The sequence below is a fragment of the Theropithecus gelada genome, chromosome 17 (assembly GCF_003255815.1).
Source record: "Theropithecus gelada isolate Dixy chromosome 17, Tgel_1.0, whole genome shotgun sequence".
In the NCBI taxonomy this organism is placed as follows: Eukaryota; Metazoa; Chordata; class Mammalia; order Primates; family Cercopithecidae; genus Theropithecus; species Theropithecus gelada.
This window is the reverse complement of record NC_037685.1, coordinates 77,280,493-77,295,356: the sequence shown is the minus strand read 5'-3', so window position 1 is coordinate 77,295,356 and position 14,864 is coordinate 77,280,493. Positions and strand designations below refer to the sequence as shown.

Here is a 14,864-nt window from a genome sequence, read left to right as displayed (position 1 = left end):
CAATGAAGTTAAGTTTTCCCCATTATGTTTTTCATTCTTGGCTTTAATATGCTGTCACTCTTTCCTTGATATGCATAAGTATCCTATGTTATTTAATAAAAATACAGTGCTTTTAGAAACACTAATATTTTTTAAAAAATAGCTTCCGCAAACTTTTTGAAAGTATGAATAATCAACAATTCATACTTATTTGCCCAATATCTAAACAAGGAACAAAATGTTGACCTTTTAGTTATAATCACATTTCACTTGCTTTAGGAATTTATTTTGCTTAAATGGTAGTTATGATTATTAAAAGTATATAATTATGATTATAGATTTTTCAGTAGGAATTCATGTTTAGATGCTGTATATGCACATATATATTTATATGTATATAGTTTGTGTTTATATATATAATTGTATATGTGTTTATATCTATATAAACAATGTTTATATAGATATATGTGTTTATATCTATATAAACAATTATAGATATGTGTATACACATGGGTTAGTATACATACATATATTACCTTGCTCCAATTAGTCTAGAAGGAATGACATCCTAATGGTGATGAGGATACCCAACTCCCAGATCTTCCCTTTTAAACACCATTTTCTAATAAAAGGAAACAGGATTTCCTTAGAGAAATGGCAGATAGTATCAGGGCTGGGAAAATACGGTTTATGTACTGTGGAAAAATCCAGATAAGCCAAACAGAAGTAAAATACCCTATGTAACATTCTTACTTATTTAGTGTTTATTCTTTCTTTTTATACATGTGATGTGTAATGTGTGATATGTATATGTATTTTACACAGAAATGTATAATTTTTAAATATAATTTCTTATTCTTTTAAATAACTGAATGTTTATGAATGTACAATTTGTTAGATCATTAATTACAAACAATATCAAATGAACATCTTTATAAATGAATTTGGATGCAATTCCTTAGTTAACATAAATAAAACTCTTATTTTGCAAAGTATTATTCAACTATTTATGAGTCCCTTTCTCTTTGCGCTTAGATATTCAATTTGTTAAATTCTAATTGGAATAAGTATCTTGTTTGACATTTGGTTAAGGTTTTGGTTTAAAACTTTCATTAGGAGTTAAATAATTACTAGTCCATACGTGGGAAGAACTCCATCTCTTTTATGTCCAAATATCAGCATTCCTATGGAGTTGAAAGGGTCTTAGATATCATATAAGCCAATCTTCTTAGTTTATAGATTAGGAAATTGAGGCCAAGAATGGTTAAATTACTTTCTCCAGATCAAATATATAATTATCATCAACTTTAAAGCCAAAGGTCTAGATTTCGTCATTCCAAATTCAGTGCTCTTTCCATATCCAAAAAAAGGCTGTCAAGAGATAGATGCAAGACTCTCACCTGAACTGCTTTAGATAATTCCTGTTAATTTAACCCATACTCAGATAACATATTTCTAGATGTATAGTCACTAGACCCATATTAATTGCTCTGTATGTAGCTGGTAGGATTGTTTTTAACACCATAAGAAGAAGCATATTAGCTAATTGGAATACAATACGAATTACTAAATAGAAGTTACTAGCTGCTTTCAAAGGGGAAATTGATCTTTTTCAAAATTATAAATTATTTTCTGTGTTTATAATCTCAGACCATCAACCTTACCCAGTTGGAAGAACAGTAATTAAATTAAAAGCAATGGTGAAAATTCTAAGGAACTCAAGTTGTTGAATTTCAGAAGGAATTTCTTTGATAGGATTATTTCTCAGTTTCAGTATTTGTAAATTTTTAAGACACAATATCTGGGGAACAGAAAAGAAAAACAAACATGAGCAGAATAATAAAGTATGCAAATTTTTATTTGTTACCTTTTATAAACTCTCTGAACTAATGTAGAATCATTATAGCAACATCAATTGGCTATATCATGTAACTCAGTAAACACGCTCGGTCAACCTTCAAAACAAGTGACCAGCATTAATATGTATGATATGGCGAAATAGTGCAACCACTGTACTCATACAACTTTGACTCAAGAATGGTCCTTTTCTAAGTGTGAAAGTCACCCTTTCTGATCAAGCTCACGGTTTCATATGAGGCAATCACGGAATAATGAGGGAGGAAGGAGATATCTGCAGAACCAGGAAGATAGGTGGAATTAACCTTAGTCATCAGAGAAGTGTCAGATATCATAGCCAGATTATTTTTGATATCACGGTAATTTCATATACACTGATTTTTCATGTGAAGTTTTAAAAATAGAATAAACCATTTAAATCTATTATCTTCCTCTTAAATGTATACAAATTTTAAAAAGAAAAACAAATAACTGAATCTATGATCTTTACTTGATTAGTATATTTCTCTCTGGTGAATATTAAGAAGGTCTTATATTAGTTCTCTTTAACATTAAATTCAACCTTGTTATCATCATAAAGGTCCAAAATTGGTGGAGTAGAGCAAGTTCATCCGTGTAATCAGGAAGCATCAGTCTCCATGTTTGCCTTTCTTTTCAAAATTATTTTGGCTCTTTGTAATCCTTTGCATTTCTATACAATTTTTAGGATAATGGAGTCATTCATATTTTCTAAAGTCCCTTCTTGTGCCTTTGTAAGAATGTGTTCATTTCACCTAAGTTATTTAATTAGTTGGTATACAGTTATTGATAGTATTTTCCTTAAATCTTTTTAATTTCTATAAGGTCAGTAGCGATGTTTCTTCTTCTTTCATCCTTGTCTTTAGTAACATAAAGTCTTCTGTCTTTTTCTCTTGTGAGTCTACATAAGGTTTGTCAATTTTGTTGATTTTTTTAAAGTAATAACTTCCGTTTTTAAATTTTCTCTATTTTTCTATCTTCTATTTCACTAATTTCTATACTAATATTTACTGTCTCATTGCTTATTCTTTGTTTAGGTTTAGTTTGCTATTTTTTTCTAGTGGCTTTACATGAAAAGTTAATTTGAGATATTTCTTCTTTTTTAAAAGATTTACATTTACAGCTATAAATTTCCCTCTGATTACTCTGTAATGCAGCTCAGAAATTTTGGTATGTTGTGCTTTCATTTTCATTTATCTAATAATATTTTCTAATTTCACTTATAACTTAATCTTTGACTCACTCGTTATTTAGGAATATGTTGCTTAATTTCCATGTATTTGTGAATTTCCAAATTTCTTTCAGTTTTTGGTTTATAATTTAATTCCACTGTAGCCAAAAATAGACTTTTGTGATTTTTCAATCCTTTTAAATTTATTGAGACTTATTTTGTAGCCTAATATACGATTTATCCTGGAAAATGTTCTATATGAACTTGAGAATTGTGTATTCTGCTGCTGTTGGTTTGAGTTAGACTCTAATACATTCCATACAGATTTATTAGGTCTAATTGGTTTATAGTGTTGTTCAATTCTATTTCCCTCTTGTTCTTCTGCCTAATTTTTCTATTCATTATTGAAAGTGGGATATTGAAGTGTCCAATTGTTACAGTTGAATTTTCTATTCCTCTAATTCTTTTGGTTTTTGTTTCATATACTTTGGGGTTCTGCTACTAAATAAACACTTGTTTATAATGTTCTGTTATCTGATAAATTGACAAATGTCCCTTTTTATTTCTAGTAACTTTTTTTGCTTTAAAATATATTTTGTCTGATATTAGTATAGTCTCTCCAGCATTTCTATTGTTGCTGTTTGCATGATATATATTTTCTCATGCTTTTCGCTTCAACCTCTTCAATCTTAAGTGTGTTTCTTTTCATCTTAAGTGTGTTTTCTGCAGACAGTGTATCACTGAATCTATAAAAGAACTTGTATAATTTTGTACAGTCTATCTGTATCTTTTGAATGGATTGTTTGATATATTCACATTTAATGTTATTATTGACATGATTGGATTTATATCTGTCATTTCACTTTTAGCTTTCTATATGTCGTATGTTCTTTTAATTCCTCCTCTACTACCTTCTTTTGCATCAAGTGAATATGTTCTAGTGTAACATTTTATGACTTCAATAAGTGTTTTTAGTATGTTCTCTTGAGTTCTTTTCTTAGTGATTGGTTAGAGGTTATAATATATACTTTATCAGAATTTACTTCAGATTTATACTAACTTAATTCCAGTGAGATATGAAAATGTTCTTCATACATATTCAATTCCTTATTCCTTTTGTGTCTATAATTTCCATGTATATCATATCCATATATGTTACAGACCTAACAACACATTATTATACTTAGTATTATATTTGATTTTATGACTGTTTAAGAATCATAGAGAAGAAGACCGAGTATATGTATATAGAGTTTGCTATGTTAATCTTTATTTAACATTTCTGCTTCTACCTTCTCCCATCCTAAACTACTTTAGTGGACACTGCACTCTGCCTGATTCAACCATCTTGAATTTTCCATGAAACCGGTAATAATTTGAATCACCCCACTTACCTCAGTCCCCAGCCTTCTATTCATTGCCTTTATGCCATGCTAACAACTGGGCCTCATCAGCCTGTTCCCAAAACAGCCCCTCTAAGCCTAGATATTACCATCTTCATTGGAATATTTTACCTATAGCTATATAACACAGACCTGCATTTTAATGACAAGTTGATCTCTGTCACTTTAATAATGAGCACTTTATATCTTACATGTGACTAGCCCTCTTGTCTTCACACATTTATTTTTTAGTGGATGGAGTTTTCTTTGGCAGATACACAAATATTACCTGTATCTACTTAGAAGAAAAGTTAAATTAGTGTGAAGAACTCAGATCTCTATATTCCTTGGGAATTCTTGTCAATTTCTCCCAGTTAAATTAATAAAACTGGTGTTACATATTAGAAAAGAAATAATTTCTCCAATTGAAAATAAAAACATGATATTATAGAGAAAGTATGGAAAATATATGTTTTCAATAGTATATGATTGAAATAGGAAGAAAGTACATTTGCCAAAAATCAACTCGCTGAAAGACAATACTCTGGAAATCAATTCACAAAACCACCAATTACCCAGTAATCAATGAAACAATGACTAAAGACACTAAAAACACAATTTGTCCTAATTATTCATAATGATTCATTCACCTAAAATGATATTAAATTAGCTAATCCCATATCTGATTATCCTTCATACATTTTATTAAGCAGAATATTATATTTTATCCTTTGGTAATTAAAACTTGTTACAACACTACATGTTTACTTTGCTTTTAAAGCTTCCAGTTAGCATATAAATAAGGTTTATTTTAGATTACATTCAGAGTTAGAAGAATAAATATTTAATATACATTATAGAATTATGAGAACACATTTGAGAGCCTCATTGTAACATATTGTTTGAGGATTACATCATGGGACTTCCTAAGAAAGATGTACTGTACATTTTGTGCTTCTGAAAATAAGCCATTCAAAAGATGCAATCCAAAATACATTTACAGCACTTTATAGTAACTTCGAGGTATTAAAAGATGTCTATTTTTATTATAATTATTATACACAATAAGTTACATCAGTATATAACAATAAAAATGGACTCACTTCTGTGGGAAAGTAACGAAGATCATTAAATGACAAATTAAGATATATCAACTGGAAAGCTAAAGGTGTTAAGTCTGGACAATGTAGTATAAAAAAGCCCTAAAAGAAAGTGACAAGAGATAAGAAGTTAATCATGAACAAGGCACAAAATAGTTTATACAAGAGTAAAACAAAATCAGCACATAATTTGAATGAGAATGTTTTACACAATATACTAACAAGCCTATACTCGTCATCCATTCATTTTTTTTAGTCTGTCGTGTTAATAGTTTCTTTGGTATGTAAAAGATGGAAGCAAAATAGAGACACTATGCATTAGGCTGTTCTCACACTGTTATAAAGAGATATCTGACACTGGGTAATTTATAAATAAAAGAGGTTTAATTGGCTCATGGTTCTCCAGGCTGTAGAGAAAGCATGGCAGCATCTGCTTGGCTTCTGGGGAGGCCTCAGGAAACTTACAATCATAGCAGAAGGTGAAGGGGGAAGCAGTCTTACATGGTCATAGCAGCAGGAAGACCAGGGAGGTCTTTAAAACTAAGAGATCTCATGAGAACTCGCTTGCTATCAGGAGAACAGCAAATCCATCCCCATGATCCAATCACCTCCCACTAGGCCCCACCTTCAGCACTGGAGATTACCATTTGACATGAGACTTGGTGAGGACACAGATCCAAACCATATCAGACTAAGTATTTATGTGTGTGACAAGTGTAGTATTATATGCGTGACAGAATTAGTTCAATCACTAACAAGCAAACATTGCTATGTGCTGAAATATAACTGAATCTATTTTATATATAATTATTTTCTTTACCCCTTTTTATATCTCTACCTTTATTTCTCTGATTTCTATCTGTTAATCCAGCATCTACCTGAAAGTTCTTGTTAAATGTGCCAATTTCTGTACTGTCTTCATTGTCATTCAGTTTAAAACATTTCTGATTTCCTTGGTGCTTTCTTTCTTGACCTATTTTTTAATTAGTGTGTTGTTTGATTTCCAAACACTTAGTGCTTTTTAATATTTACATTAATATTTAGCACAAATATTTGGTACTTTTCTAGATATCTTACTGTGACTTCTATTTTATTTCTGTTGTGGTATGAGAACTACAATATTTCAATCTTGAAATTGTTCCAACATATATCTTGAAATTGTTCTATGTGTACCTAAAAAGTAATGTTTATTCTGCAGCTATTGGATGTATCATTCTATAAATGTTAATTAGGTCAAGTTAGTTTCTGGAGTTATTTCAGATCTTCTATATCTTTACTGAATTGTTTTTTACTACACATATCAATTCTTGATCAAGATATGTTAAGTCTAATATCTAGTTATGATGGTGAATTGTTCTACTTCTCACTTTAGTTCTGTCAAATTTTGATTGACGAATTTTGAGGCATTCTTATTATATCTATACACATTTAGATTGTTCTGTCTTCTTGATGAATTGACCGTTTAAACATTTTCACACTTCTCTTTATACTTGGTAATACTCTTTTTCTTTAGTATTATTTTCTACTTAGTCAGCTAATACAGCCATAAGAGCTTTATAATGCCTACTGTTATCTTTTTCCAGTTTCACTTTTTAACCATCAGTGTCTTTATTTAAGTACGCTTCCTGTAAATAGCAAATAATTGAGTGGTACTTCATTGGCCAGTTTGACAATCTCTATTTTTTTATTGTGATGTTTAACCCATTTACATTTAACAAAATTACTAATATGTTTAGGCTAAAGTTTACCATTTTGGTGCTTTTTTCTGTTTGTCTGATCTGTTTCTGTTCTTCTATTCTCTATTCTCCCTTTTTTTTAGAGACAAGGTCTCGCTCAGTCACCCTGCCTGGAGTCCAGTGGCACAATCATAGCTCACTAAAACCTCAAATTCCTGGGCTCATGTGATCTTCCTCAGCCTCCTGAGTAGCTAGAACTACAGGTACATATCACCATTCCTGGCTAATTTCTAAACAGAAAATTTGTAGAGACAGGGTCTTGCTATGTTGCCTAGGCTGTCCTCAAACACCTGGCATCAAGGAATCCTCTTGCCTTGACTTCCCAAAGCACTGAGATTACAGGCATAAGCCACAGCACTCAGCCTTATTCCTCTATTCTTTTCTTGCCTTCTTTGCTGTGAACAGACCATTTGTTCAAACATCATTTTTTTTAATGACTTTCTGGTTATTCTCCTTAGTGTTATTAAAAAAGTGACTTCTTTAAAGATCACAGTATGTGCCTTAACACAACCACCCTTCAAAAAATATTCTACTACTTCATGATTAAAGAATCTTTCAATATCAGCACCATAGAAAAGGGTAAGAAAAAAAAGAACCTTACAATAGATACATACATTTAGCCCCTTCCAACCTTTTGGACTCCTGTTGTCAAATATTTTACTTTTATATTAGCTATAACACCCACAATATATGGTTAATGTATTTATTTTAAATAATCAGTATTCTTTTAAAGAGATTTCAAGATTGTTTTAAAAGGTCCTTTATATTCACTGATGTATTTACCACTTGTGGTGCTATTCATTATTTCTTAATTAACTAGGTTTCTATTTGGTCTAATTTTTTTCTTTTTTTAACTCCTCAGGCTTTTTTTCCAACATTTCTTGTAGTAGAGATAAGCTTGAGAAAAACGAATTCAGCTTTTCTTTGTCTGAAAACATCTTGTTGCATATTCATCTTTTAGTGATATAAGATTTATTCTTTATCAGATAATAGTTTATAACTTTAAATAGTTGCTAGAAACACAGTCTTAAGGCAGAAATGTGCAAAATAGCAAACAAATTCTTTAAAGCTTATAACCAAGGACCAGGTGTGGTGGCTCATGCCTGTTATCCCAGTACTTCGGGAGGCCGAGGTGGGTGGATCACCTGAGGTCGGGAGTTCGAGACCAGCCTCTCCTCTTGATTTTTATACGATGGCCCTCCTTGTCTTACCATTCTTGACTTAAAGTTTACTTTATCTGATATAAGTATAGCTGCTCATGCTCTTTTTTGGTTTCAGTGTATGTGGAATATCTTTGTCCATCCCTTCATTTTCAGCCTGTGTCTTTATAGAGAAAGTGAGTTTCTTATAGACAGCATATAGCTGGGGCTGATATTATTTATTTATTTACTTATATTCAAGGTTTTTATTGATAGGTAAGGGTTTCCTGTTGTCTTTTGTTATTGGTTTTCTGCTTATTGTGTGAATCCTTTCTTCCTTTTTACCTCTCTTACTACCTGACTTTGTGTTTAAGTAATTTTCTCTAGTAATATGTTTTGATTCTGTGCTATTACAGGTTTATGCTTTGTGGTTACCATGAGGCTTACAAAAACCATGATATAATAGGTAATTTTAAACTGATGACAACTTAACTTTGCTCGCAAGGAAAAGCATCAAAAACAAACTCCACACTTTAATAGCACCTTCTACATATTTTGACTTCTTGATGTTTCAATTTACATCCTTCCATATTGCCTATCTCTTAACCAGCTGTTGCAATTGTTGTTTTTAATAGTTTTGTCTTTTAGTCTTCATATTTAAGATGTAAGTGGTTTACTTACCACAATTACAGTATTAATACATTCTGAATTTGTCTAGTTTTCAATTTTCTTATTTTCAGCAGTGAGTTTTATATTTTGAAATGTTTTCTTGTTACACCTTATGGTCTATTTCTCCCAGATGGAAGGACTCCCTGTAGCATTTTTTTGGACAGGTTTGGTGTTCATGAGTTCCTTCCGCTTTTGTTATTTGGGGGAAGTCTTTATCTCTCCTTTGTGTTTGAAGAGACACTTTAATGGGTATAGTAGTCTCAGTCGAGAGGTTTTTTTTTTTTTTTTTTTCCCTCCCCTTCAACACTCTCTCCTAGCCTGCAGGGTTTCTGCTGAATAAGCTGCTAAAAGCTGTACTGGGGCTCTGTTGAATGTCATATGTTTCTTTATTGTTTGTGCTGCAAATATTCTTTCTCTTTGATTTTTGCTAATTTGATTATGATGTACCTTGGGAAATTCCTCCTGCATTGAATCTAATTGGTGACCTTTGAATTTCCTGTATTTGGGTGCTACTGGTTATCTCCAGATTTGGGAAAATCTCAGCCATTATTTCCTTAAATATGTTTTTTAGGTCTTTTTTTTTTTTTAATTTAGCTTTTTTTTTAAGTTCAGGGATACACATGCAGATTTATTATATAGGAAAACTTGTGTCATGGGGGTTTCTTGTACAGATTATTTAATCACCCAAGTATTAAGCCTAGTACCCATTAGTTATTTTTCCTAACCCTCTCCCTCTTCCCACCCTCCACCTTCCAATAGGATCCAGTGCATGTTGTTCCCCTCTATGTGTCCATGTGTACTCATTATTTAGCTCCCACTTATAAGTGAGAACATGCAATATTTGGTTTACTGTCCCTGAGTTAGTTTGCTAAGTATAATGGAGGCCATGGATGGAGGCCAGCTCCATCCATGTTCCCACAAAAGACATGCTCTTGTTCTTTTAAATGGTAGCATAATATTCTATGATGTATATGTACCACATTTTCTTTATCCAGTCTATCATTGATGTGCATTTAGGTTGATTCCATGACTTTGTTATCACAAAGAGTGCTGCCATAAACACACGCATGTGTCTTTATAATAGAATAATTTATATTGGTTTGGGTATATATCCAGTAATGGGATGCTGGGTCAAATGGTATTTCTGTTTTTAGGTTTTAGAGGAATTGTCACACTGTCTTCCACAATGGTTGAACTAATTTACACTCCCACCAAGAGTGTATAAATGTTCCTTTTTCTCCACAACCTCAACAGCATCTGTTATTTTTTTCATTTTAGTAATAGCTATCCTGCCTGATGTGAGATGGTATCTTATTGTGACTTTGATTTGCATTTCTCTAATGATCAGTGATGTTGAGCTTTTTTTATGATTGTTGGTCACATGTATGTCTTCTTTTGGAGTGTCTGTTCATGGCCTTTGCCCACTTTTTAATGGGGTTGTTTGTTTTTCTCTTGCAAATTTGTTTAAGTTCCTTATAAATGCTGGATATTAGGCCTTTGTCAGATGCATAGTTTGCAAAATTTCTCTCCCATTCTGTAGGCTGTCTGTTCACTCTGTTGATAATTTTCGTTGTAATGCAGAAGCTCTTTAGTTTAATTAGACCCCATCTGTCAATTTTTGCTTTTGTTGCAATTGCTTTGGTGTCTATCATTAAATCTTTGCTCATTCCTATGCCCTAAATAGTATTGCCTAGGTTGTCCTCCAGGGTTTTTATAGTTTTGCATTTTACATTAAAGTCTTTAATATATCTTGAGTTAATTTTTGTATATGGTATATGGAAGGGTTCCGATTTCAATCTTCTGCATATGGCTAGCCAGTTATCCCAGCACCATTTATTGAATAGGGAATCCTTTCCCCATTGCTTGTTTTTGTCAGCTTTATCAAAGATCATATAGTTGTAGGTATGCAGCCTTGTTTCTGGGTTCTCTATTCAGTTCCATTGGTTTATGTGTTTGTTTATGTACCAGCCCCATGCTGTAGCCCTCTAGTATAGTTTGAAGGCAGGTAGCATGATGCCTCTAGCTTTTCTCTTTTTGCTTAGGTTTGCCTTGGCTAGTCAGGCTCTTTTTTGGTTCCATATGAATTTTATAATGGTTTTTTCTAGTTCTGTGAAGAATGTCACTGGTAGCTTAATAGGAATACCATTCAATCTATAAATTGCTTTTGTCAGTATGGCCATTTTATTAATATTGATTCTTCCTATCCATGAGCATGGAATGTTTTTCCATTTGCTTGTGTCATCTCTGATTCCTTTAAACTTTGTGTTTCGTAGTTCTCCTTGTAGAGATCATTCACATCCTTGGTTAGCTGTATTCCTAAAGATCTTATTCTTTATGTGGCAATTGTGAATGAGACTGTGTTCCTGATTTGGCTCTTAGCTTGACTGTTGTTGGTGTATAAGAATGTCTGTGATTTTGGCACATTGATTTTGTAGTCTGAGATTTTGCTGAAGTTGTTTATCAGCTTAAGGAGCTTTGGGGCTGAGACTACGAGGTTTTCTACATATGGGATCATGCCATTTGCAAATAGGGATAGTGTAGCTTCCTCTCTTCCTATTTGGATGTTCTTTCTTTCTTTCTCTTGCCTGATTACCCTGGTCAGGATTTCCAATACTTTATTGAATAGGAGTGTTGAGAGAGGGCATCCTTGGCTGGGTACAGTGGCTCACGCCTGTAATCCCAGCACTTTGGAAGGCCGAGGTGGGTGGATCATGAGGCCAGCAGATCGAGACTATCCTGGCTAACATGGTGAAACCCCGTCTCTACTAAAATTACAAAAAATTTAGATGGGCGTCGTGGTGGGCGCATGTAGTCCCAGCTACTCGGGAGGCTAAGGCAGGAGAATGGCGTGAACCTGGGAGGTGGACCTTGCAGTGAGCCGAGATCGCACCACTGCACTCCAGCCTGGGCAATAGAGCGAGACTCCGTCTCAAAAAAAAAAGAAAAAAAAAAAGAGAGAGAGAGAGAGAGGACATCCTTGACTTGTTCCAGTTTTTAAGGGGAATGCTTCCAACTTCTGCCCATTCCGTATGATGTTGGCTGTCGGTCTGTCATAGGTGGCTCTTATTATTTTGAGGTTGTTCCTTCAATACCTAGTTTATGGAGAGTGTTTAACATGTAGTGATGTTGAATTTTATTAAAAACCTTTTCTACATCTATTGAGATAATCATATAGTTTTTGTTTTTAGTTCTGTTTGCGTGATGAATCACATGTATTGATTTGCATATGTTGAACCAATCTTGCATCCCAGGGATAAAGCCTACTTGATCATAGTAGATAAGCTTTTTGATGTGCTGCTGGATTCAGTTTGCTAGTATTTTGTTGAAAATTTTTGCATCAGTGTTCATCAAGAATATTGGCCTGAAGTTTTGTTGTTTTGTTGTTGTTGTTGTTGTTGTTGTTGTGTCTCTGCCAGGTTTTGGCCTCAGGATGATGCCGGCATCACTGAATTAGTTATGGAGGAGCTCCTCCTCCTCAATTTTTTGGAATAGTTTCACCAGAAATGGTACAAGCTCTGCTTTGTACATCTGGTAGAATTCAGCTGTGAATCTGTGTGGCACTGGGCTTTTCTTGGTTGGTGGGCTATTTACTACTGATTCAGTTTTGGAGCTCATTATTGGTCTGTTCAGGGAATCAGCTTCTTCCTGGTTCAGTCTTGGGAGGATGTATTGTCTGGGAATTTATCCATCTCTTCTAGGTTTTCTCCTTTGTGTGCAGAGAGGTGTCTGTAGTTGTTTCTGATGGTTATTTTTATTATTGTGGGGTCAGGAATAACTTCTCCTTTGTTATTTCTAATTGTATTTGGATTTTCTCTTCCTTCTTTATTAGTCTAGCTAGTGTCCTATATTACTAATTTTTTTTTTCCCCCAAAAAATCAACTCCTGGATCTGCTGATCTTTTGAATTCTTTTTTGTGTCTCAGTTTTCTTTAGTTCAGCTCTGACTTTGGTTATTTCTTGTCTTCTGCTAGCTTTGGGGTTGGTTTACTCTTGCTTCTCTAGTTCTTTCAGTTTTAATGTTAGGTTACTAATTTAACATCTTTCTAACTTCCTGATGTGGACATTTAGTGCTATGAATTTCCTGCTTAACATTGCCTTAGCTGTGTACCAGAGATTCTAATATGCTGTATTTTAATTCTCATTAATTTCAAAGTACTTCTTTTCTACCTTAATTTCAGATTTACCCAAGAGTCATTCAGGAGTATGTCATTTAATTTTCATGTAACTGCATGGTATGAGTGATTTTAAAAGTCTTGACTTCTATTTTTATTGTACTGTGGTCCAAGATTGTGTTTGGTATAATTTCGGTTATTGATATGGTTTGCCTGTGTCCCCACCCAAATATCATCTTGAATTGTAGCTCCTGTAATCCATGTGTCGTGGGAGGGATCTGGTGGGAGGTAAATGAATCATAGGGGTGAGTTTTTCTTGTGATGAAAATGAATAAGTCACATGAGAGCTGATGGTTTTATAAAGGGCAGTTCCCCTGCACATGCTTGCTTGCCGTCATGTAAGACATGTCGTTGCTTCTCCTTTGCCTTCTGCCATGATTGTGAGACCTCCCCAGCCATGTGGAACTGTTAGTCCATTAAACCTCTTTTTATTTATAAATTACCCAGTCTCGGGTATTTCTTCATAGCAGTATGACAATGTACTAATACAATTATTTTTCATTTGCTGAGACTTGTTTTGTGTTCGATTACATGGTTGATTTTAGAGTATGTGTCATGTGGAAATGGGAAGAATTCTGTTGTTTTAGGGGTAGAGTTCTGTAAAGGTCCAGATCCATTTTTGTCCAATGTTGAATATCTTTGTTAATTTTCTGCCTTGATGATTTGTCTAATGCTGTCAGTGGAGTGTTGATGTCTCCCACTATTCATTATGAGGGAACCTCAGTCTTTTTGTAGGAATCTAATAATTTGCTTTATGAATCTGGCTGCTCCTGTATTGGGTGCATATATATTTAGGATAGTTACGTCTTCTTGTTGAATTGAGCCCTTTAACATTATGTAATGCCTTTCTTTGTCTTTTTTGATCTTTGTTGGTTTAAAGCCTGTTTTGTCTGAAATTAGGGTTGCCTGAAATTAGGCCCATCTGGTCCTGGATTTTACTTTGTTTGGAAGTTTTTTGTTACTGACTTAATCTCATTACTTGTTAAATGTCTGCTCGGATTTTTATTTGTTCTTGAGTCTGTAATTTGTGTTTTTCTAGAAATGTTTCCATTTAATCTAGGTTATATTATTCATTAGTGTACAATCATTTAAAGTATTCTTTTACAATCCCCTTTATTTTTGTAAGACCAGTTGTAATATTTCAATTTTCATGACTAATGTTAGTTATTTGTACATTCTCTCTCTCTTTTTTACTTAGTCTAGCTAAGGATTTATTTATTTTGTTGATCTTTACAAATAACCTATCTTTGTTTTCATTAATTTTCTCTACTGTTTTCCTATTCTCTATTTCATTTATCTCTGCTCTTATCATTATTGTTTTCTTCCTTCTGTTAACTTTGGGTTTAGTTTGCTCTCTTTGTTCAAGTTTTTTAAAGTGTAAAGTTAAGTTCTTAATTTGAGATTTTTCTTCTCCACATACCCCTTTGCCATATGTACCTATAGCCTTCTCCCAACATTAACATCTTGTACAACATGTTGGTATATTTGTTACAATCAATGAACCAACATTGGCACATCATTATCAACCCAAGTCCATAGTTTACATTATAGTTCACGCCTCGTGTTATATATTCCATGGGTTTTCAAAATGCATAAGGAAATAGACTCACCATTACAGTATCATACGGAATCACTGCCCTAA

General features: G+C 33.2%; 1 protein-coding gene across 1 annotated transcript in view; it reads right to left on the bottom strand.

The window, feature by feature from the left end:
• Positions 1–14,864, bottom strand: part of LRRC63 (leucine rich repeat containing 63) — a 64,049-nt gene that overhangs the window by 23,112 nt on the left and 26,073 nt on the right. Inside the window, exons 6-7 of the mRNA XM_025364567.1 lie at positions 5,511–5,609; positions 1,644–1,780 (exon numbers count right to left, since the gene is read on the bottom strand). Of these exons, the coding sequence (XP_025220352.1) occupies positions 1,644–1,780; positions 5,511–5,609 (236 nt within the window). The remainder of the gene's footprint in view (positions 1–1,643; positions 1,781–5,510; positions 5,610–14,864) is intronic.